Source organism: Pleuronectes platessa, chromosome 12 (genome assembly GCF_947347685.1).
Source record: "Pleuronectes platessa chromosome 12, fPlePla1.1, whole genome shotgun sequence".
Taxonomy (NCBI): Eukaryota; Metazoa; Chordata; class Actinopteri; order Pleuronectiformes; family Pleuronectidae; genus Pleuronectes; species Pleuronectes platessa.
In genome coordinates this window covers 13,848,538-13,873,969 of record NC_070637.1, presented here as the reverse complement: position 1 = coordinate 13,873,969, position 25,432 = coordinate 13,848,538, and the positions used below count along the sequence as shown (strand labels likewise).

General features: G+C 39.9%; 1 protein-coding gene across 2 annotated transcripts; it reads left to right on the top strand.

Moving 5' to 3' along the window:
• Nucleotides 1–67: 67 nt before the first annotated feature.
• Nucleotides 68–24,527, top strand: prim2 (DNA primase subunit 2). Of its 2 annotated transcripts, XM_053437022.1 has the most exons (16): nucleotides 68–237; nucleotides 845–1,069; nucleotides 1,312–1,363; nucleotides 2,576–2,725; nucleotides 2,827–2,939; nucleotides 3,662–3,756; nucleotides 3,859–3,979; nucleotides 4,465–4,560; nucleotides 5,840–5,977; nucleotides 8,705–8,772; nucleotides 10,330–10,402; nucleotides 10,668–10,853; nucleotides 19,677–19,803; nucleotides 19,968–20,050; nucleotides 21,124–21,192; nucleotides 23,831–24,527. In XM_053437022.1, the coding sequence occupies exons 4-16, from the start codon at nucleotides 2,581–2,583 to the stop codon at nucleotides 24,056–24,058; spliced, it is 1,542 nt and encodes a 513-aa protein (XP_053292997.1). In that variant the 5' UTR covers nucleotides 68–237; nucleotides 845–1,069; nucleotides 1,312–1,363; nucleotides 2,576–2,580; the 3' UTR covers nucleotides 24,059–24,527. The 2 variants fall into 2 exon arrangements, with proteins under 2 accessions (XP_053292997.1, XP_053292996.1); XM_053437021.1 differs by lacking the exon at nucleotides 1,312–1,363 and having other exon boundaries at nucleotides 79–237.
• Nucleotides 24,528–25,432: the final 905 nt, after the last annotated feature.

Below are 25,432 nucleotides of genomic sequence, written 5' to 3'. Positions count from 1 at the left end.
TCATGTTTACTTGTATGAACTGAACTTTGAACTTGTTCATGAGAGTAGTGAACTTGCACAACACTGTTGAAATTCTACCATTTTAAGAGTTCAGCATATTGCCGGCACGAAGATGGGAAAGATGGGAAAGAACCCGGGTCCTTCTTATCGAAGAACCACCGCTCTACCGACTAGGCCACAGCGCCTGCTGTCTGCCGTGCGGAACTGAGCACTATAAGAAGATAGACAAATTATCGTGTGAGTGTGTCCGTGTCTTTTTATATGCTGCTTTAGATACACATTTCAGAGAAAATATTTTCTACTTTACAAAATATATTTGACAGCCTTACTTAAAAGATACTTTTATATTTTGGGATTTTAGATACTGGATGATTTAACATGCTTTAAAATATTGTTAGAGATAACCAAGTAGTTTCCAGCCTTGGCTTATGACGCCTTACAACAATCACAGTGTGGGACACATTTAATTTAATATAATTCTGAAAATTCATGCAAAACCTTCTAGTTTACATTCGCTGATCAAATAAATGACATATTGCTCCCATCAAATAACAAAAGGACTGTTATACATACAACTCTGTCTGATGCACTCAAGTTGAACAGCACATATGGTCAAACAATGACAATGCATCAATATTTCTTTACTTTAGTTTCAGTATCTGATGACAACTTTTATGAAGGATGGATTTATAATAACTTACTTAGGTAAGGAATATAGTTATCTTCAGCTACTGCCTATATGTGCCCACAGTATATGCTCACGCTGACTTATGTAACTTATTTATACCACGACTTGATTTGAATGTGAACTTCTCCAGACACACGCCTGCTTCACTTCTTTCAGACAAAAGCGAGAAGACCCCATTGGATTTGTTCCACGGAGGCCACCATCTGCGGAAGGTGCTCGGCGGCATCTATGGGCGGCATACTCGAGACAACTAAACAAGCGTCCACACGTACGGCAAGAGTTTCCTCTTCCGGGGGCTGACGACAGACGTCACCGTTTTACCCGCGTTCATTGAACAGCGCACTGTGTTTGGCGGGAGTGACCTCAGACAGCGACTAACCGGTAATATAACCATCATGTTACACATCAACTATCCTGCTGCTTGTTTGTTTGATACGTTGCTTCGTTAGTTTTCGAGCCGGCTCGTCTTTAAGTCACTTTTCGGGACGGCTCGCTGAGGGCTAGCTAACATCCTCCTCTGTGCAGGAGGAGCTGCTCTGCCTGTGTGTTGTTGTCGGTCTCAGCTCGACCTGTTTAGTGTGGAGGACTCAACGTTGTGAACTTTCTTCTGTGTTACTGAGTAGAGTCTGAAAGCTGCTGCTCCTGATCCACTGGGACCTCCTAGACATCCAGCTAGTATGTATTATCAACTTTATAATAGCACAGTTTAGACAAGGATCAGCTTTCTAGTACAAAATCATACGCAGGATCCCGACAGGATTGTGTATGAATATTTTCATACAACATTGGCTCTTATTTACACTGAATATTACTAATTATACTATTATTTTTTGTTTTTATTGCTCTGTTTCTCTGCTCATATTCAATTATTTTATTCAAATTTTTTCCCTTGTGAAGCCCATTGTATCATTGTTAAGAAAAGTGCTACCTAATCAAAGTTTATTATTAGATCAATATATAATGCTATGAAAGTTCGTCTTGTTGTTTCTGTTGCATGAATCAATTTGTAATAGGATTAGTTATTGCTGCCTCTGCACAGTTTGAATGTGTTTTGATTTGGTCACAGCTGTCTTTGGCATGTCACACCAGAGATCAGTGGATGGCCACCTGTTAACAGTGGCAGCCTAGGATCTCAGACTATACAAATATAACTCAACACAAGTCTGATAAAGTCCTTTTATTCTGTCGGTCCATACGTGTACTTTACTTTGTTTTCATTTGTGTCTTTCTGATAAAAATAGTCTTACAGAAGGCCCGGAGAGGTTTAACTTCCACTTCAAGTCCTGTATGATCGTTTCCATTCTTTACATGAACCACGAAAACCCAATTAATGAGAAGAAGAATTAAGAAATAAAAGACAGATCATTCTTCTCCAGTACACCATGTTTTATTCCCTAAAGATCCTAGTGAGAACAAGATGGACTCAGATAAGGCATTGTAAGAGTTCTGCAGCTTAGTAAATTTGTATGAACTTGAATTGGGCTACTGTTAATGTTAAATGTTCTTTATGTAATGATCTGCTGATGATTTTTTCAAATTTTTTTTTGGTCTTCAAATAATCAAGTAATTATGAAAATGTGCCCATCATCACATCATCTTCTTTTGTCCAATCAGCAGTTCAAAACCCAAATATGTTAAGTTCTCCTCTCATACGTGACCAAGAAAACTTATTATTTCAGAAGCTTTTACTTGAAAAGGAACTTAAACAAGTAATTGATCATGAAAATAGTTACCAAGTTACCACTTTTTTTCAGTCAATCGAACAATTGGTTATTCAATTCACTGTTTCATGTGTACTTGTATTGAAACTTACACTGATCTGCCTCTCCCGCGTTTGGCCTATAATCTGCTACAGTACAAGCTAAACTTATTTTCCTTTCCCCTCAGTCACCATGGAGTTCTCTAGCAGAAGAAAGAAGTTCATCGCCAGCCCTCAGGCGGAGCTCTATGGTCATCCTCTACAGTTCTATGGGCAGCCTCCTCTTGAAAACATCTCCCTCTCTGAATTTGAGACATTTGCTGTGGACCGACTGAAATGTAAGACCTGTGCAAATAATGACATTTACTATAAGCACTGTTTTCTCTGATTTTGTCAGATATATTTTTAACATGTTTTAACATTTTTCATTGCACTGCAGTGTTGAAGACCATTGAGAATTTGGGAGTGAGCTACTTGAAGGTGTCTGAGGACTACAAAAAGAAACTGGACAATGAGTCTAAAAACCTGAACTTTCCTTACAGACCAGAGGCTGTGAGTATATCTAGCATGATAGCAAATCTCTGCTGTGCAGCTTTTATAAACTTTTACTGTGTAGCTTTATCACGATCATCTATGTTCATTTACCAGCTCATTCAGATGGGGTATACAGGGATTTATTATGTATATTGTTAGAGCAGTAAGTGAGGGATGGCACGTGCTTTGTAAAGAGTTATCTGCAATTTTAAGTTAAACCTTTACAGCTAGAAAATTTGTTTTTTGTCAGATGTCATAATTAGTGTCATTTCAAATATTAAAGGCAGGATCTGATTTATACAAACGTATACATAAATATAAACATTATACACTATTATGAAGCTGAATTACAAAAAATTATAGTAACATTTGTTTAATGTTCATAGCTTGTAAACATTACTGAAGATACAACCTGTGAAGTATGAAACAGTCTTGAACAGAGAAGAAGTCAGAAAATGCTCTTTGCAAAGATTATATACTCTTTCAAAGGCCAGTCCTAGTTGTTACTGGATTCTGAGAAATCAAAGCTGCACATCAAATTCAAGTAAATGTAAGAAACGCTTGAAACTTTTTTCAGAATTAAATTTATTTTGTTTAAATTAACCCTCTCTTTGCTTGTGGGAATCTTACTTCCTATGTTGCATCAGTATTCACTCAATCTTAGTGGAAGTTGAGAGATGAACTAATGCCAAATAAAAGACTTACTATCACTATACTGATACTTCTATTAATCTGTCAAGGATGACAGAAAACCCCAGATTGGACTAAGTGAATATGAGAAACGGAGAAAGGATCATATCTCCCACTTCATTCTCAGGCTCGCCTATTGCCAAACGTAAGTAAAGTCTGCCATTATTATTATTATGGTGTCTGTTGTCATGGATATCATTCAAATGCAACTAAACCAAGTGTTATTATTTTCCATGTCATCTTAAAGGGAAGATCTCAGGCGCTGGTTCATACAGCAGGAAGTAGATCTTTTCCGCTACCGCTTCAATGAGCTGATTGCAAAACAAAAGCTGGAATTTATGCACAGGAATAATCTGCAATATGACACAGTAAGTTTATTTTCCTTGATTTAATGTTTCTACATTGATTTCAAAAGTAACATTTTGAAAGACACCTTTTCTCTTTTGTTGCCTGAGGGTTAAATGAGAAGCACTTGTACATGTTTCAGTGAAATATATTGTGTATTATAGCTCTAAATGAAGTGCTGAGTTTCCTCCAGTCACAACATAGTGTTATTGCAATGTTTCTTCACTAGATGGAGCTGTTTGATCACTGTAACAGGACCCTGAACGTTACAGGTTTTCTTAAATGGTGATTTTAAAGTTTTAAAGTTAAAAAATATATATATTTAAGAGATGAACATGTGATATATAAAGAATATAAGTCTAGCAATGGTGTTTAGTTTATTTCTAAAACAGTTCCTTCATGTGATAAATGACTTTCGGTTTCCTTGAGCCTCGACCTTCAACATGTTCACAGTGACACAGTTCTGCCTTCTCACTGAAATTCATCATCCTCATCAATGTCTTTTCAGATTAGTGTCGAGGAGAAGAAGACTCTGCAGGAGAAACTCATCAACTCCAGCTATTCCGTCAGTGGGATCACTGTTGAGGAACAGGACTTCTACAAAGTGAGTTACTCTTGTCAGACAATGTTGTTCTATGTTTTCTTATCGCTTTAGCTTCCATGAGGTAAATGCAAGGAGCTGAAACCAGCCATGTGGACGATAGCACCATGAACAATACGCTGTCTGATCTGGATGGTATAACTTCAATAAATAAATAACAGTTGTCATGTTAAAATCATCCTCACGATTGCAATTATCTGCGAGGAATTATTCTATTCCCTGTCCTACGTCTTGATCACAAAAACACTATCATGTATGATTATTTGGATTAATGTTCCAAATGTAATGCTCTTTGGTCCTTGATAATTTGATAGAATAACCCCGGTCACTATCAGCAACTCGCATCACAGGCGTTCCAATTTTCCTTTATGACTTGAAGTGTAAAATAGGTTGGTCAGACTTTTCAGAAACAAAACGTTTATCCTCTTGGAAAAAGGGACAAAACATGTTATATAAATCCTCTTCTGGCTTTGGTCCAGTGTTAGGCTCAGAATAATTACAAGAGCTTTCTCATTAGTGTCACCCATTCTCTCTAATTCAAACCTGCCCAAGAGTACCAGTGAAGCTGTTTAGTGAACTGTGAACTCTTAAAAATAATGTATTAATTGCACTGAAGTAAAACACAGACATTTCTGCTTGGTTCCATTTTTTCCCCCTCAACTCTTCCTCCTCCGGGGCCAATGTTTTGTCAGATAGTCAGAAAATTATAATATGAAAAAAATGAATTTATAACTATTGCATTTCTCCCTCAGGCCATTTAAATCAACTCACTGGAGAACTCCTACACTCAAAAATACATCAGAATATATTGTATTACTTCTTAAGAAATGTTTTGCCATAATACTGTTGAGTCACTAAATGTTCAAATTGCGGAAGAATCTGTTAAATCAGTATAAATACTGTACCACTGAGAGTGGAGAATAAGGGCCTGATTGACAGATCACCGTCATAACCTTTCACGGCTGAATAGATTTAAGTCTACAGTTTGTCTTTTCACAGAATGAAAAGGAAAAGGGGGAAATGTCATGGCCTGCTGCTTGACTCTGAATTTACATTAACGTGTTGCTTGACAGTCTCTTCGCCGTGGGAATGTAAATCATTGCACTCTCGTTATTCAACATCACGTGAATAAGTGTAAATTCTCGGATTGCGTTAGAAGCTAAAAAAAAATGAAAATGGCAAAGGGTTGGTGTTAACATCCTGACACTCATTCATGCAAAGGGAATATTAAAATGAATGTCTTTTTGAACATTTTACTCCCCCACCCTTGTTGTTTTAAAAGGTTCCATTTCAAGATGCCCTGGATCTAGTGCGAATGAGGAGAGTGTACCTGAAAGCCGGCTACGCGTACATCCCTCACCAGGACATCGTCGCCATTGTTCTCAATGATTTCCGCACCAGGATTTCCAAAGCTCTCGCAGTATGTGTTAACGTCTTATGTAACATTGCAGGAGGCACACAGATGAATGAGAATGTAGACTTGTGTGCAACGTGACAGGTCATGGTTTACAGCAAACATTTACCTTCATGTATATATGTAAAATAGGGCTGTAGATGGCCTTATCTTTGTTTGTCACTTTGCTGTTTATGGTGTACAACACAAAACACTCAGATCCTTTGGTGTCAACTTTGCTTGCTGGCATCCTTCATTTTCATAGAAGAACAAATTAACTAACTTTATTGATTGGTGAGCGCCCCCTGCTGGATCATGAGGCAAACTACTGTTTGTGATGCTCTTCTTGACTTCAAAATTTGAATGAATATGACAACCCAAATAAATATGTAACAATAGGGACCATCTTTTAATTGGATCGCACAACAGCCACGGCATCTGGGAACATGTTGATTTTTCGACCAATGACTACTATTTATAACAACATTATTACAACATTATTACTCTGTAATCATGGGGAGAACTACACCCAGCGTCAAACGTTGCCTTCATTTGTAAAGGGTTATAGTTGAAACTGCAAACTATCTTACGCACACACTCAAGTGTGAGTCTGTACCAGCCAAGCTGTCACGGCTGGTAAATATAATGCTATTCAACTCTGACCTTTTTAAAAATAGAATAACAGGATCATAGATTTTAATCAACCCCATTCTGACACACTTAACATATTATTTATGTGTAGTTAAAATTTTCCTGTTCATCGATGTTATGTAAATATATTTTGTGTATATAGTAAGCCTGGTCGCATCAGGCCTAACATTATCAAATTGTGATTGTGGTTGTCCCCTTGTGTGCCCTGAGGAAAACTGGAGGAATGCAGGGTTCAGATGAGGAGAACAAGTTTGCACATATGACATAAAATGTCTGGAGGGAAGACTAGGGACAGCTAGTGTGGAAGAGCTTATTGTTCCTGCAGGCATGATGTTTTTTTAACGGGCTGGGGAAGTTGGTGGGTGAAATTGTGGAATAGGCAGACTTGTGCACCGCATGTAATGCCCTGGGGGATCTGAGACATGTTGTTTTGGAAACCAGAGGCATTCTTCATAAAATATGTGAGGAGACAAGCAAGGTTCAGTTCCTTTGTGGTGAGAGGTCCTGAGTGGGGAGAGGGCTGAAGCATGACCAGCAACCAAAGGAAGTAGCATGGTGCGGTTTGTGAACAGACTTTCTATTTTTTAAGAGTGATGCCAGAAATGTGCTATACAGGGGAGGCAGAGCTGTACTATACTCATTTGTTTGTCTTACATTTTAATATGCAGTTTGTGTATCGCTACCCACAGAATATATGGCAGTATTTAACCTGCTGCATATTGCTTTCATAGAAGTGCAAGTATATTTCATATAGGGTTGGTGTCGTGACAGTGTTTCTTAATGACATCAAACCCAGTGTCCTCCTCATTCCAAAGCAGCTGTGTGCGTCTACCTTGGAGCTGGCGGTTTGTCGCTCTGTGCATAGAAAATCCTTTGGCAGTTTGAACAAAGGTTGTGTCTTTGTTCTGCGCTAGTGTTCTGTTCTCCATCCCTTGTATTTTACTGAGTAGTCACTTTCAATCCGTGCGTTTGGAGGTAATGCCTGTGTTTATGACAAAGAGGAATCTGCCTGGCCACTGATCTAAAATGCCTATTGGCAAACTGAAGAACTCATCAGAAAGAAAAACACCACTGGGCAAGTTAGGTGGAAAATCCCCATGGGTTTCTACTCTGGTAAAACTGCACAGGCTGCAAAACACACACCAGTCTCCAAATAGTGAATTAAATTGTCCTCTGCTCTTGGTGTAGTCTAAAGCGTCAGTTTGTGTCTGTGCTTAAGCTGGAATAATGGGCAAATGTCCTTGATTTACTTTAACCGAAACACATGTGCCCCACTACAGGATGTCAGGCAGAGAGGATTAGAAAAGAAAAAACTAATAAAAAGAATAACTTGGCCCAGTTCAGCCATACTTCTATTTCCTGGTAATTATCCGGACCACTAACTGTTGGAACGAAACAATGCTGCAAAACAATTTTTCTTGTATCTCTGCCATTACGACTGTTTGTGTAACTATAATGGGTATTCTCCTCCACTGGGTACAGCGATTGGACATCACAAAAATGTGTCATTAAAAAGGCATGAAATTGAAGGCTGTTTCTGTACATGGCTCCAGCTATTTGTTTGATATTCATTTTAGTTTAGAATATAGTTTATTAAGATGTTTCTTTGTGTATTTGGATGAGGGACTTTTACTGTAGACTATAGTCAATTGAGATCTTGTTGTGTATATATATTATTAATTTATTGTATTTATAAAGCAATTATCCCAAGTAAAGGTTTTGATCTGCGTGGGAGGTGCCTCCATCTGTTTACTTGCTTTCGAGTTTTAAAATTGCAGTCTGAAAAACTTCACATCAAGCTGATTGTAAACCAGATGTCAGGAGTTTATTTACTGATCAATAATTGTAAGAATTATCAATTTGGATAATGTGGTTCCAAAGAAAACCTCTGAGTTTATTACCTGATTGTGATTCCTTAAGTTTCACTCAACAGTCTTAAGCCATGCTCTTGTTTCTTATTTATTTTGTTGAAATGAATAACTTAATTTTTCTTACACTTGACCTGCAATGTTAGGCTTATAGGTTATTTAGATATGTTATAATAGGTTATATTCCTTTGACCGACACTGTTTACCTTCACTCACTCAATGCCTGTCTCTGCAGCTGACAGCCCGCTCGCTACCAGCTGTGCATTCTGATGAACGGCTTCAACCTCTCCTTAACCATCTCAGGTAAGAAGCAGGATTAATCACTTTGTTCCTGTTTTCTTTATTTCTTTTCTTTTTTTGCCCAACTGCTTTTGAGAAAGAGATGTAGTGTAATTGTTCTCCGGCATGGAGGAGGGCTGGGGGGGGGGGCGGGGGGGGGGGCTTGTGGCTGGTCTGAATCCACTCGATCTGCCACTGTAGACAGGTCCAGAAGTTAAGGGAGTTGCTCAGTATTGGAAGTACTTAGGACTGTGCAACATGTGTCATGTCTCATACAATTTGTCATCAGCTGTATTGTATCGCCGCTTGGTTGTTGGGCACCTGTTCATTCTAAGTTCTCAAAATTGAATGTTTCCCAATGCCACCAAGTTTTACAATAGACTTCAATTAGCCTTTGTCAATACTGTTGCTAAACTGTAAAATATAAAGCCTCAGTTACATTTGTTGGATATACTGGTTTTACATAATATATATATTTAGTATTGGAATTTTTTATCCCTAATATTGTTATTGGCCCTCCAAAAACCCATCTCAGTCAGGCTCTAGACGAATCAGATCTCAGTATGAAACCTGCTCGGCGTCATGCTGTGAGCAGACTTTGATCAGTGGCTGTGATTCTGGTCACACTGCAGGAGCATTTACACAAGGCAGGACTGGTGCAGTCAAAGGTGTCACTTTTCTCGATGTGTTGGAGGTTGACGTTTTTTCAAAACACGCAACACAAGCCGATCTCGTCGTAGCTCTGCTCTAAACCGGCGTTCAGTTTTATCAGACCACTGCTGCAATATTTCAAATTGTATCAAACAACAAGAATGCCACTCTGTGTAGAGGCTGAACAATCCTTTGACCAGATCCAATCCTAAATTTAATGGGTTCTTTCTTGGCTCATCCAAGTTTCATGGAAAACCATTCAATAGTTCTTCAAACAAAACTGGTGACAACATCCTTGGCAGAGATAAGAACAACAAAGTGTACATAAAGTTAAATGTTTTACCAAACCACAGATCCGTGTGAGCCGTGTGTAATACTAAGGCCTCACCTCTGGAAGATACCTAATGTCAAATCCTTAAACCTGATCACATTTCAAAGATAATGTGATCAGCCTCAATAGCAGGGAAGAATGACTCAGAGCACAGTGGGTGTTTTTCTTACATTAGATAAAAGCAAGAACATGAATATAGGGGTGGAAGAAGTCGTTTTGCCTGATTGTTGAGGGGGATTAGTGGGGGAGGTTGTTGAGATCAGTGGGCAGGCCTATAATCTCTGGGACACACGATGTAATGTGAGGTACTGCCACATGGGACTCCACAGACGTCCTAAAACATTGATTTAAAAACGTGTTGATAGCAGATTAGCGGGAGGTTACAGGGTATGTATTCACTTTTTCCTAATAAATTGCATTAGCGCCATTATTTTAGCTGTGTCCTGTTTTCAAAGATGGGTCGTTACCTGGTTTCCTTTTAAAAAGACTTAAGTTTTCATTGCAGCCCTGATTACTTTAGTTTTTTTAAATCTTAACTTAGTATTTGGTCTTTATTTGTCGCAGATCTGATATAGTTCTTATATTTTTTCTCATTCCAGTCATGCCTATGTGGGACAGGATTACAGCATCCAGAAGAATGTCGGCAAAATCTCCTTGGAACAAATTGATTCAGTGAGTTGCACTGACCATTTATTCTTGAAATGTCAAGTTCAGGGTTCCATTGTGCCTGGGAATGTGTGGTGGGAAACTGGAGATATGAGGTTTGTATGGTAACTGTCATAGCCACAGCAAGGAATGAACAGAATGTGTATTTAGTGCCACGTTAGTTATAATCCACCTGTTCACATTATGTCTAACATGTTGTCTACAGAGTCTAATCAGATATTTACACTGATGAATTATTGTCGTTCATTATTTGCGTGTTGTCTTCCTGTAGCTTTCAGTGAAGTCTTTCCCGCTGTGTAAGAGGCAGCTCCACCAGGCCCTGAAAGAGAACCACCACCTGCGTCATGGAGGCCGTATGCAGTACGGCCTCTTCCTCAAAGGCATCGGCCTCTCGCTGGAGCAGGCGCTGCAGTTCTGGAGGTCGGAGTTCATCAGAGGCAAAGTAGATGCAGACAAGGTAATGTGGAAAATATCAACTTGTTTTCAAAGACTTCACATACAAAGAACAAACCAGTGTTCGTTTCAGATGCTTTCAGAAAATCATGAAAAAGTCTTGGACACAGTGTTGACGGCTGTGTAGATAATGCAGGAGGCAGGACATGACGTGTGCATTCTGCTGTGGATATCACACGTTGTGGTCCACAGCACATCAACACCAGCAACTGCCCTTATTGTCTAAATCTCTTATACCGGTTTCAACAAATTTAGCAGGTAAATGCTGTGTTTTTATAAACAAGGGAAAAGCCTGTTAAAAAATGCATCATCTTCAACGTCACTCAACTGGCTGTCATGCAAAATTAGCACATTCACCCGAGTGTCTCGTTTCAATCACTGCTTATTAGAGCTGTGCCCGTGACCAATTAAAACCTCTGTTTGCTGCAGAGTCATTTGACCCAGGAGTGAATGCAGATTTATCCATTCCCGTTAAAGAAGTAAGCCAGATGTTAGTGGGTGTTTTTTTGGAGTGAAGAAAGGAGTTATATTCTTTCCAAGTGGACATCTTTGTCGGCGGCTTCTACGTGTGTTGCACCTCGTTTTCATCCAGAGATGTTTGTATGCTTTGTGGGTTTTTTCAGTTTTGCATCCATATTCCCACCGTATTGTCACATGGTTTCACTGGGTCAGATCATGTCTGGCAGGAAAAGTTCTGAAAGATGGCCTCAGCCACAGACTTGGATATATGGATTCACACATCCATCCCCTCCAGAAAATGTATTAAAATGTTCAGCGCATAAAAACAAGGTAGCTTCATTCCTATAGCATTAGAGTGCATGTAGGCGTTATCATTAATGTATACATGCCTTTTCTCCTGAGTGCTGCTCCACACTTGAAGCATTGCTGTTGTCGTATTGGTGATGAAATGACCTCATCATAGCTGTATTGATAAAAAATAAGCTTTCATTAGTGGCACACTGTACTGTAATGAGGTTAATGAAACTGAAGTGGTCATAGGTTCAGTTTAACTGTGTCTCAATAGAAGAGCTCCACAGTAAAGACATTTAAATTGTTCTTAATGGTGAGAACCACTCCTCTTAATGTGAATAGTGACAGGGAGACGCCACCTATTGGAACGGAACATTCCTACTGTTTGTTCTTATTGTAATGCTTTCATATTAATGTATTACAGACGAGCCAGAGCGACATTTACATTTTATAGTTCTGACAAGAAAGTGTTGTTTTTGCATCTCATTTGCAGCTACAACATTAGGCTCCGTTTCATCACACAGGTCCTTATTTCACAGTGTGTTGCAGATGTGTTGTTACGCCGTGTGTCTGCCCTTAGCTCAGCTTGAGCACATTGTTTAAAGTCTTCCCTTGCACATGTTCATGCCGTCCCTTGTTGACTGTCGAGAAAATAACTTGCTTGTTAAATAGATAATTGCTCGCTCCGCATCGATTTACAGATACGACTCTATACACCGGAGAGCTTTGGAACATCCCTGCACGCCTCACCTCGGCTGGCCTGTTTTAGAAATGAGACGTGACGGAGTCAGACGTCCCTGTGGTTTTTCAGTAGTTATTTTCCGTAATCCTCCAAACCCACACACAGCCGTTTGAGAATTAGTTTTTAGCTATTATCCATGAAACATGAAAATTTAATTTCAGTTCTAGAGAGTTGACTTTATTCTGCGTCGTAGTATATCGTAGTAAAAACTACTGCTGGAATTGATGAATTTTTAATCATGGTTGAGTCAATGCCTGCAGCATGACCATGACGTCATTCTCCAAGTTTCTTTCTGAATCCCAACCGAAGAATATAATAATGTTGTCCTGAATTATTCAAAGCTAAACTTCAGAATGAATGAGGTCAGATATTTGTAGCTTCATTAACATTTCTTTGACTCATAAAATGAATTATCAAAACAATTATGAACCTTTTTACAATTCTAGTATCAGCATAATTTGCTTCATGAGACAATTGTGCCCCATGGGAGTGTTTGCTGCTCAGCCCCGGCTGGGTACTCAACCGCAGAGCTACAAATATTGATCGATGATTTGATTCGCTGATCGACAGTAAATTAATCATCACCTAGTGTGATATTTGAGCTTTGAGTCACTTAAACAAGATTTCCAAACACTTGAGGGTATGGGGTTCCTCAGGGTGATAATTGTTGGTCTTTGCCTATAAAAAAAATTGTTATAGCAAATTTCAGCTGTTTAGTTTGTAGTCTGAACAAAGAGAGTTGATGACACAATGAGCTCGAGGAAATTGACCTGTTCCTTGTTCTCTTGTGTTGATAGACCAAGTGATTCATCGAGAAAATGTTTGGTAATAAAAATTATTGTTTGTTACAAACCCACTTGACAGTTTGAAATAAAAAGCAGCACCATCTGTTTGCATTGCGACACAGTATAAGACACATGTCTCAACAGTCATGTGAGCCTCTGATCTGTTTCTCTAATAATGTGTATCTTGTAAAATGATATAAGTAAAATAAATGCTGTCCATGTGTGTCTCACCCTCTGACCTCTGATTAAACAAACTTCCATAGCTTAATCTCATGAATAGATGCTGTATTAACAGCATGCAAGGTGCCAAGAGTTCTTTAATTGCTCCGAGTTGAAATATAACCAGAGTAGAGAAGTCTGGCAAAGCAGTGTGTGTGTGAGAATGGGCCTTGATCCCTGCAGTGTTCTTTGTAACAATGACTTGTATTAATATAGTAGATCATATGGTTAGGATTCAGTTCAAGTCACCTGCAGATAGTCTGCTCTCTTCCCAGTTCAACAAGACAAAGTGCAGGGGATCAGCTAAAAAAATGCAGTACAAAAAAAGCACAAGAAGTGCTCATTAGACTAGTTAGGGTGTTCGAGTGTTAGGAGGGGAACCACAGACGGGAACAGTCTGGAATGAGAGTGGCCGAGAGGGAGCACAAACCCTGAGTTCAAGTAGGTTGGTGCAGACCTGTGAGTCGCTCTGCATGCAAGCTTTATAGTGACTTGAATTGGATTTTGGCGGCCTTGGGTCGTCAGCAGAGGTCGATGAGCAGCGGAGTGACGTGCCCTTTTAGGCTGATGGAAGACCAGACGCTGCATTCTGGACCATCTGTAAGTGTTTCACTCTGCATGTTGTGGGAACAGAGACTTTGTTTCCTGACTGCAGTTGTTTCAGTAGTTATATAGACATACAATAATAAATCTGCCAAGACTTCACAGATACACACACACAGACTTTGATGTTTTCAGCTGTTTGAAACTGAGACATCTCTTCTATGACGCAAATGAGCAGATTCATAGAAATAGAGAAAAAGTTACCTAATGTTTTACTGGTAAGCAGCAGAAGTGACCTAAATTTATACAGCGCCGACATTAGTTGAATGAGCATAAATCTGATGTGCTGCATAGGTCTATGTGGGAAATCTACATAGAAAAGTAAAAAAAAACTAAACTGTGTCTGAAACATTTATCATGTCAATCGAATTTCAAGTTATGCTGGTTAATATTAATACTTTTTTTATAACTGTAAAAATCAGTATCCTGCTGGTTAATTGTTGTTAATTGTTGCTAATAAGAAATCATTTGAGACTAAATGTAAATGGTAGCCTGGATGCCAGACGAACTTAGCCCCGCCCACAACAATTTGGTCGGGCAGTTCGGTCTGGAGTCGCTCCATTGGAAAAAAATTATGGGGCGTGTTTCAACTGACCAGGAAGTAAAATTACTCTTCGCTCAATTGGATAGACCTACAACCAATCAGAGCAACGTAGTATGTGACGTATGCTAAGCAACGCATTGTGAGTTATTTACTAACGCCGGGTTCACACCGGACGCTTCAGCGCAGCGCCAAGCCTTAAATAACAGCTGGCTCCCATCCACTCCCATGTTAAAACTTTGTGCCGGTCACACCGGAGGCTGAAGCACCGCGAGGCAGCCTTGGCGCAGCGCGGTGCTTCAGCCTCCGGTGTGACTGGCACAAAGCCGTGCAGCGATCTACTGGATCAACGGGTGATATTATTAGCGCTGCCCGGCGGTTCAGCGTCGCTTCAGTGTCCGTTGTGAACAGCCAAGCGCCGGGGCGATAGGGATTAGCGCGGTGCTCTGGCGTCGCCTCCACGTTCTGTGTTCCTCTTTCAAAATGAATGCGCTGTCGATGTCTTCTAAAACAGACCCAATGGCAGCATCTACACATCTCAACTCGCCAGCGGCAGGCATGTTTGTTGAAAACGAATTCAACCCGAGGGCACTGTGATGACGTGGTTGATTACGTTACCGTTGATCATCTGTCAATCATCGTATAAAGCCCGCCCTGACAATCTGATTGGCCCGGTCGGGCCATAATTTTTTCCCAATGGAGCGACTCCAGACCGAACTGCCCGACCAAAAATGTTGTGGGCGGGGCTAAATTCGTCTGGCATCCAGGCTAGGAGGTTATATTTTTTGTTCCACTCTCCTAAAGCTGTAATTCAGTCAGTGTCTTTATAAATTATCTCTGCCGAGGAGGTTATATTTTCACCCAACTCCATGTTTATTTTTGTCAGCAGTATGCTTACGGACATACCACCCTGAAAATACCCAATCTCAATACTCAAAAACTAAACGAATGAAGAATGGTGCAAGAGTTGGCCAAGAAGGGAACCATATTTCTAGGATTTTTTTTCACTTTCTTTAACATTGCAAGATGGGGCTATTAGACCTTGGCAGATTTAAACACTCTATTGACTAGCATTCTACATTATTTATTTATATATATGAAATAAATTATTTTCATTCGACCAATTACAATGTCCCATTTCTTTTGTCGTCAGAATAACATAATGGCCAAACGTTGATTTTATGTTTTTATAGAGAAACAAGGTAGCGTCCTTGTTTCCTCAGGAAGATCCTCATGGCAGCTACAGTGCACTGCCTTCTCGCTGCCCCATTTCTGAGACGGCACGGTTCCCACATACAGGCTCCCAGAGAAGGGGTGATGGGGCTCTACGCACAGCCCCGGCTCGTGTTCCACGGCAGAGGCAGCAGAATTGGTGCTGACCAGATCGCAGCTCTCCCAGTGATGTATGTGTTGTGTCAGGGACTGCACTTTGTGGCAGGCTGCAAAAAGCCAGCTCATTAGTATGCGACTGGCACAGAGAAAAAAGATGGGAGAGCAGCGATGCCGAAAGGGAAGCCTGGAGGAAGAGGCAGTGTAATATTAGACTAGGGGGAGAGAGAAAATTGATGAAATCATCTTGATGTATCCATTTTTCTTTCCACCGAAGTTAGCCCATCCATTCGGAGGAGTGTCTTAGTGTACCACGTTTCAGTCGTGTTGTTTTGCCTCTGGGTCGGGCCGCTCTGAACTGCTTGCTTTACAGATGTTAACTTCAGGTTAATTAATTTCCACTAACTGACACCGTTTTTCACATTATAGGTTTGCTTTCCTCTGGGGTCTTTAGCAGCCGTAGAGGAGATTCATTAGATGACACTTTACATTAACAGATCTTTAAGTTTGGTTACAAATGTACACTGTGTTAATTTAGCACAGCAATTAGCACTGTCGCCTCACAGCAAAAAAGATCCCAATTCAAATCCCGGCTCGGGTTTTTCTGTGAGTTTGCATGTTCTCCCCGTGTGTGGGTTTTCTCCGAGTACTCCAGCTTCCTCCTACAGATTGGAGTCAAGTTGATTGGAGACTCTAAATTGATTGTAGATGTTAATGTCAGAGTGAATGGTTGTTTGTGTCTGTGCGACCTGTCCACGGTGTCAGCTAGGACCCTCTGGACTCCTTGACCCTCATCGGATAAGCAGTACAGATAATGATGGATGGATCCTTTTGTTCCTTCTTTGTTTCAGAAAGTCTTAGACAATGATCCAAGAGATAGAATAGCCATTAGCCTAAAACGAACTGAGCAACGTTTAATAAATTATTATCTGATATAACTAAAAAGTATAAAGGAGTGCTCTTAGATTTACTGAGTATGTGAACAAGTTGTCCTACTGCTATTTACCTCTATTGAGAAACTAGGACCATGCAGATATAATGTGGTTATTGGTTTATCACAGTTATATCGGTGTAATGTGTCTCCGTTGTTGTTTTAGAGACTTTAAGAATATACTTGTTTGTGGTGATTCATTTAAAAAGCACCATTTATGCAGCATCAAACTTGTTAACCTAATGAGCACTTGCAGTATGTTTAAGTCCTTCACCTTGTATTGTTTTTAGGCTGTGAAAAGGCCTGTGGTGCAGATTAAAAAGTATTTTAGTGGCGTTACATATAAGAGGGGATTGGAGCTACAGGCACACCAGTCACTATGGACTGAGCCTAAGAAGCGAGGCCAAGTTGACACACATGCACACACATGCTCACACGCACACGTACGTAATCCCTTTGATTGTGTCCTATTTCTCTCTGTGTCGCCACTGCCGCAGGTTTTTGTCAATGTGTCCTAGAGTGTGGGGGGATGTTGCAGCTGATGTAGCCCTGTGAGCCGAGTTGTGCACCAGAGGAGCTGCAGCGCTGCGCCTTTTAATGCGTCTTCTGTGTGATGAGAATCTTTTACTCCCGATTTTCTCAAGTAATTCGGTTTAAAGGTCAACTGTATTGGGGAACATCCAGGATTATCTGCAGTGTCGGAACACTGAAAATATATTAAATTTTATGTTGCATTCAGTAAATATGGGATCCGGGGAGAAACAATTCGTAATCTACAAAATGTCGGTGTTAAGATAACTTAATATTATTTTGCGAGAAAATCAAACATCAAAAACAGTTCAAGTTCATTTTATGGTAGATTATTTTAATTATTAATAGAGTTTAACATAATTTGGGGTGACTGATGCTGATAGTTATATTGGGTATACAGTTATTTCAGCCAATACATATTTAACAATTTGGTAACCCTCTTGGCAAATAAAAGTAAGAAGCTTTCATTTGTACTCGATGAAGCACCTGCGTAGCTTGATCCAGTTCTATCTGATACTTAGATGAACTTAAATACTTGTTATTAGTTTGCGGCCTTGTGCTGCCTTGTACCTCAGGACTTTGGAATTGTACAGACGGAAAATTCAAGGATTTTGAATAAATTTGTGCTCTTTTTTTTATTAAAAAAAACAGAGCAGAAGTAAATGCAATACGCTTCGATATTTCTGAATTATTTATGCCGTGAAGTAAACGTTTTCATATCATATTGGAAATCTATGACGCAGATACTCATGTCAACCAATTTATTTATCGATTTTTATTTTATTTAATCAGCCAACTGATAAATCTCTTGGGCTGTGATGTTTAAGATGGACCTTTAGAAGTATGTGTGGTAGTCTCTGTTTTGTTATGTTAATTTATACACTTTTATCTGTAATCACCATTTTTGGCAAAGGTCTCAGGCTTCCACCGTCTAAGAGAAATGAAAGTTTGAAGGCTTTTTTTTATAACTTTTCAGACCACATGGGATCTTTTTATGTCCCAATTACAATTTTTCACACACATACATATTAAACACACTTCGTTGTCAGTGGAGTTCCAAGATTCGTTTTAATAGACTAGGGGGGGTCTTAAATCAGAGAGCGGCCTCTTAAAAATCCTTAGAAGCTCTACATAATTAATATTTGATTTATTGTACTTAAAGAAGATTTTATGGGTTTTTAAAGTGCCTCTGCAGCTTGTCACATTAGCAAGTTCAGGGGTTTTATTGCAACATTAATGTGTTATGATGGGTGCAGTCACGGTGATTGTGTTCTGCCACCGTCGACGCACACTGTGTGGATTTTACTGTTTGATTTTTAGAGGCAGGGTCCCTGTAATTCATTTTTAATAGTTGCGCAGAGGTACAATACATATAAAAGCAGTTCACTGAGGAGGTTTTTGTCGAATGACCCCCATCAAAATGTGTGAAGGATTCTTTGGTTTGGATTGAAGTGGAATGAATATGGTGTGAAGCTTTGCAGACGTCTGGTCTGGCACTTAAAGGTTTATCGATACACTTCGCTCGTGTCCTTGACTTTGATGTTTTGCTTGTTGGAAGATTATAGAAAGATTTTCCAGATACATTAAAGCAGGGACGCGCATAGTTACTTTGAATTCAAACCCGGCTGCTGTGTGTTCATAGATAAATTGAATAAAAGTAGAATGGTGCAACAACACATTAGATGGCTATAATGCACCTTGACGTTAGCTGCCACCCGCAAATAAACCAAACAAAGAAGAAGAAGGTCAAGACTTTTCTGACTGAAAGAAGTTTGTTAATACTTTAGTTTGTAAGTAAAATCTTACAGCTGCATATATATGACATGTTGGTCACAGGAAAAGTACAGTGGTCCTTTACTTACGTGCCGTTAGCGGAACTGCATACAACTCATGTGCCAAGAGGCACAGACTATGCACTGCTTGTTTCTAACTAGTAAATTTACCTGTTAAATACATCTTCCTCTGAGTACATGTACTCTACTTGAGTAAATTTAATTACTTTTCCATCACGCATTTCGCAGTAGTTCTCACCTTTTCAAGAATAAAGTAATAGGACCTGATAATCAGTTTTCTATTACACTGGTATATTGGATTTTAATTATCTTATTCAACACCTCCTTCATAGAGTATGTGTGCGCTGTGCAGGGCAAGGGCCAAAAGCACTGAGAGGGAAAGATGGCTGTATTAGGGTTCACATATTTCAACTACCTCGAGTGTGGCGACACCTCTACAGCAGCTTCTCTCTAATAGCTCTATATTTCACTGAGGAAAACACCCTGTCAAATCTGACATGATGTATAACAATGTCTCTTTTCACCCCAACCTTGTCGCCCTTACATTCTCATCCTCGCTAATACCTTCTCATCCTCTCTCCCCTCTCTTCTCTCTATCTGTAGTTTGACAAACAATATGCCTACGGCATCCGCCACATGTTTGGCAAAGAAGGCAAGCGAGCAGACTACACCCCCTACAGTTGCATGAAGGTGATTTTGTCAAACCTACCCAGCCAAGGCGACCATCATGGTGAGTTGAAGGCTGCCGGAAGAAGCCATATGATACGCCCCTCCGCTCTCATTATCAGGCCTTTCTATTTAAACAACTGACGAGTCACTGTGGATGCCATCAGTGAAACAAGAGTTATGGTGTCTTAATTCCTAATTTGATTTCAATTGACTTTCTGTTGGTAGGATGTCCGTTTCGTCACAGTGACCCAGAGCTGCTCAAGCAGAAGCTTCAAGTCTACAAAGTGTCTCCCAATGGAATTCATCAGGTGGGTGTCATCCTGGCTACAGACACGTCTCAAATGACCAGACCGTCCTTTAGGCGCCATTACTGCCTCCAGATTCCCCCCCTTCACCTCCATAAAGTATTTTACCCTCTACTTTGGGTTTTTATATTCTGTTTCACGTTCATTTATATATAAATCCTCCAATGTAAAAAAACATGTTAGCATTCAAAGGACCTGGCATGTAAAACCAGGTAAGGCAGTAATATGACGAAGTAGCTTGACGGTGCTCTATATGTTGTTTCTCTAATCGTTCAGAACAATTCTAGAGCACAGCTCAGGAATAGTATGCGAGTTATAAGTATCACATAAATATGCTATTTGCTCATTTAAAACTCACAGCACAGCAAATGTTTTCCTTTTATTAGCGTTCTCACTGATCTAACAGCAACCACGGTGGTTTGAGCGTGCCGGCGGCAGTATCATGCCGCAGGCAGCCTTCAGGAATATAGGGAATAACGAAGTCAGATTCTTCCAACCAGTCTCTCTCTTAGCTCGAGCTGAAGACCTAGGATTTATTTTCCAGGAGGTAAGTCAGCCCGAGTGAGCAGTCACGCCAACAATGGAGTGGTTTTACCACAAGAACGTGAGGGTCTTTGCGTGACCCAGCAAAGACCTGCGTTTCACACCCTCCCTTCAACTTTACTGAGCCTCAGAGAAACTGTTAGGGGAAAAAAAACTGGAAATCCTGAAATTGATATGTACCAGAAGACTTGAAGATGTATTCGTTTCCAACCGTTGTGCTACAAGGAGTTGACTCAGGGCCTGAATATTTAAATTACGCAAAATAAGCCCGTGATCTGTTCTCATGACATTTGCAAAGATTTCTTGAGGGATGCGTTCGCTGCTGTCTTTATGATTTAGGAGCGATGTTTGTGGAGGTAGTTGACTGAAAGCCAATTAAACACTTTTGATTACAAGACTGCAGAAATCCTGAAATGTTGGCGATATGCTGAGCGCCAGTATCTAAAGTCTAACAGTTTAACGTGAGAGTACAGTCAACTTTTTCTAACCTGCCTTTGAACTTGTCTTTCTCTATCCCCTACCTTATGCGGCAGATCCTGGAGCTGGTTAAAGGAATGCATTATCAGCTGGCGTGCCAGAAGTACTTCGAGCTGACGCACAATGTAAGTGCAAATTTAATTTGGAGTGGGAAGTTACCATGGCTACCTGTTTCGGGGGCAATGGTTTTGTCCTTAAATCTCACGCATGAGGCTCAGGAGAGAGACCCAGACCTGCCATCACATCCGTCATTAGCTGCCTGTCACAACCACTTTATTGTTATTGGTTTATTATAGCGTTCACTTCTATTATGTCCCCTGGGGAGGCTTGTTTAATTTTTCTGTTTAAGTTGGGATGCTTGAGTCATTTTCTCTTTTGGTCACACTCAAAGTCCTGGTTTTAGTGGAGATCTATAATTGCAAAAAAATAAAATAAAACTAAATTCGAATGTGACTACAAATGCCTTAATGTGAGTTTGGCACATGATTAGTTAAACAGACCCTCTTTCTTTTATCAATCCCCTTCACTACATTTACACAGAGTGATATATCAGGACTAAGGTGAAGCGGCTATTATTAAATGTAAAAAGTCCGTCAGAGTTATATTGTGTGGACCAAAAATAATTTTACCTTCAATACAACTTGACAAATTGCACTTTACATGTTGGATCGGTTTGTAAAAAATCCATGTTAAAACTTTTCAAGAGTTTAATTTATTCCTATCAATTTCAGTATGATCACCAGCAAATACAGTGACAAACTTACATCATACATGGTGACACCCAAATATCAAATATCAACCATTACATTTTTGTTTTTATATCATGAGTTCACTGTCATGACTGTAGTTGGCTAAAAGCAGTATCCCTGTAGATGTTTTTTTTTTGTTGTGTTTTCTTAAATATGCATTCTCAATGCAGATTTGTTTGTAACATTTGAGTTACAGCATCCACTGAGGCCATAAGTAGCAAATTCATTAAGTTAAAATGAATGAAAACAGCTAAATCCATCACTGTTGACGTAATTTGGCCATCGTGGTGCGGAACCAATCACACGTTAGATCATGATGTCTCACCCTGTTTTAATAGCATCAAATAACTAATTAAAAACAGACGTGCTGTAAAAATTAACACTTGGTCAAACATCAGAGTGATAAGAGCTACCTAAAATGACAGTGACAATAACTGAGTTAAATGTGTACTTTGGCCTTTATAGCTTTGTCCATATCCAATCACCAACATGGAGCTGGCATGATTTGTTGTCTATCCTGCAGCCAGCCACCAGGTGGCGATCCAGGTGTCACGCAGCATATATAATCCATTAACCTTCACCACTCAAGCCACTGCTCTTACCAGACCACATAAAGCTGAAGCTGCAAAACCCCAGAGTTCATCGCCTTGAGTAACAATGTGTTTTATTTATTATCAGTATTAACTTTTTATTTGTAACATGATTAATGTTCTATTTCTTTCTCTAATAAATAACATAGTCTCACTATAAATCCTCCTGTGTGTAAAAACAGAGGAGACACTAAAAGCCAACTGTCTTTTCTCTTTGAACACAAGCTCATAATCGTGGGCTGCTCCTCGGCTCACTGGCAGGTTATTGACTGTAATGAAAAATGCAGGTGTCATGTTTGTTTATAGTCATTTCATTAACATTCATTCAGTCCATGCAAACAGTTGATGGAAAAAAACTAAAACAAAACAAAGACGTGTTTGGCAGTCATGTGCGAAATGAATTATTCTGCTTCACAGGACAATTTGTACACGTTGAATTCACAGGCTTATGAGCAAAGTTTCTACGAGCGCTTAATCCTTGAAGGTTTGGGAAGGTGAGAAATAAAATCAAGGCCTGGAAAGTTATTGGAAATGGAATTTAATATGAATTTTTCTAGCAAAAACCATTTGAAGTTCAAGACATTTTCGTGGTACACAGCACAACTCAATAGTGTTTTTTTGACATTTGCCTGATATTTCTCTTAAAACATCTTTAGAGTAATAACAGTAATTAACCTTGACCTTTTTCCTCAAACTGTGTCATGTTGGATCCTTCAAATCTGAGGGAATTGGTCCGAAAAGTCCTTGAATTTGATGTTAAAGACAAAGTGGGACGTTACTGGCCGATATAAACCGATTAAAAAAATGATGTTGAGAATCAGTGCTGATCAATAACACTTGCAGCCCCCTGCAGGTGCATTAGAGCAGCTCAAGAGCTTTGTGCAGAATTATTTACACTGAATAATATGTTATGTTGTATTCATTTAAATGATTGTTAGTTATAGTTACTGTCGTGGTTCAACAGGTATAAACAGCAACATGAAACTTCTCCTTACTGAACTTTATTTAGCAGCTGGAAGCCACTGATAGTTAATGTGTACAAATGACATAGTAATTTTAAACTTACTTAAATTTATTCCTACACTATAAAAAAATCCATCACCATGAAACAATTGTTTAAAGACCAAATGTCACAGAAAGAGCTGGAACGTCATCTGTTAATGGAGTCCTAGGTTTTTACTCATCCTGAGTGATTTTGACATTTTATTTCCTGGAAGGGCTTTTCATCTTTTCACTGTGCTCCGATGGAAAAGTTAGGACGTGACTTATGTGTCTGTGAAGCTTCTCCTTGTTAATAATGAATTAAGGGAATTGCATGTAAATGAGCAAACTATTCCGCTCATGAGATAAAAAGTAACACACATGAGATTGAATCAGTCGGCGAGACACTAACCTGCCATTTCTGCTGTTCTTTTTTCTAACAGATCGAGGAAGCCAGTTTTTCGCTCAACCACCCCAACCAGTACTTCATAGAGAGCCAGAAAGTTTTAGGAGGAGGCAAAGACATAAAGCGAGAGGTGGGGACGTCGCAGAGGTCACAGGAGAACTCTGCCAACAAAGGATCCACGGCAGCACCGGAGCCGGCGGCGAACGCCCCCCAGGATTTGGCCGAGATGACCGAGGATCTGGACTCTTTCTTCCAAGACGCCTGATCTTTGAATTTCCTTCTTTTTTTATACACGTTGGTCTTTGTTTGTCGTTTTTACGAGGGCTGAACGTCGAGGGAGTGGAATCTGTATTTGACATGTAAAATATTAAAGTTGCCTTTCAGTTATCTTTGAATGATTTAAGTTCACTTCAAAACACAGCGGGGTTTGAGCTAACCTCCGATCTCGGTGTCGCGCAAAAGTTGACATTACATCCGATAAACTTCCTTGTTAATGTTTCCGGTGACGCATCGTTCACTTTGCAGTTGAACCCATGCGTTGAAAAGTCTCTGTTTGTTTCCCTGTTTGCACTCTGGTCTCAGTGCACTGGGTTTTGGCAGGGACGTGCATTTTGTGGGTGATGACTAGAACATTTCCCAGCTGTCTCAGAAACAATGTCATTGTATTTGCTGGCAGGAGCACGGATGAATGGTGGCAGGAGGATGGATGAAAATAAACAATTTCCACAGTTGTATTATGCCGCCTTGGAATATTGCCTCATGGCGCACAATGCAATTTATTCAAAGCATACGTAGTCGGGGGATATTTCCTTTCTCTTATCTCCACTTTCTGTCTGCGCAATAATTTGTGAAAAATGGTGGCTGTCTGAAAGTGGAGAACCTTGTGCACTGCTGCGGATTCGGTTACACACACACACACACCCACACACAAACACACACTGCTCGTCTAATCTCTTTCTTCAGGAGCTACAGTTTCAAACTCCTGCCTCCGCTCCTACTTTACATTTCACAAGATCACCAACTTTAGATCCAATTAGAGCCACTGAAGAATTAGCTCTGAATTATATAAATGCAAATGTGTTCTCCGGGAGGGCCATAAGGGAAACATTGAATAATGGTATAAAAACCTCCATTTGTAATTGAATCATTGTTCCTTTTAGATCCAATTTGATGTCCCATATGGTGTCAGATGTTTCATTTCGCCGCAGCCTTTACAACACTTTGGGACCGCACTTCATCACCGTCTAATGGCTCCAACGTCACGAGCGCAAACGCACGGCCCGCTCCGGGAAGCTGCATATAGCTGGAATTAAATTAGGTCTTAAAATCCAGGCATGGTGCTTGACATAGAGAGGATTTATTCAGCATAATAAGGCGAGTGGATAACAGTGTGCCGCCGAGCTGCTGTCAGTAAGAGACCCTTGATGTTTAATATTTGGTGGCGCATGACTACGTTGGACAAAGCTGGCACTTTCTTAAGACTGTGGGTTGACTGGGACGGTGTTTATCTCCTGCAAATGGATTTACAATCATTAGTCATGAACTTGCGTGCTTTTGTCATGCACTGCGTTCCCTCCCTGTACTCATTACATGGGCAAGAGGTGTTCTGGGGATGGTGCATTATCTGAAATAATTAAAT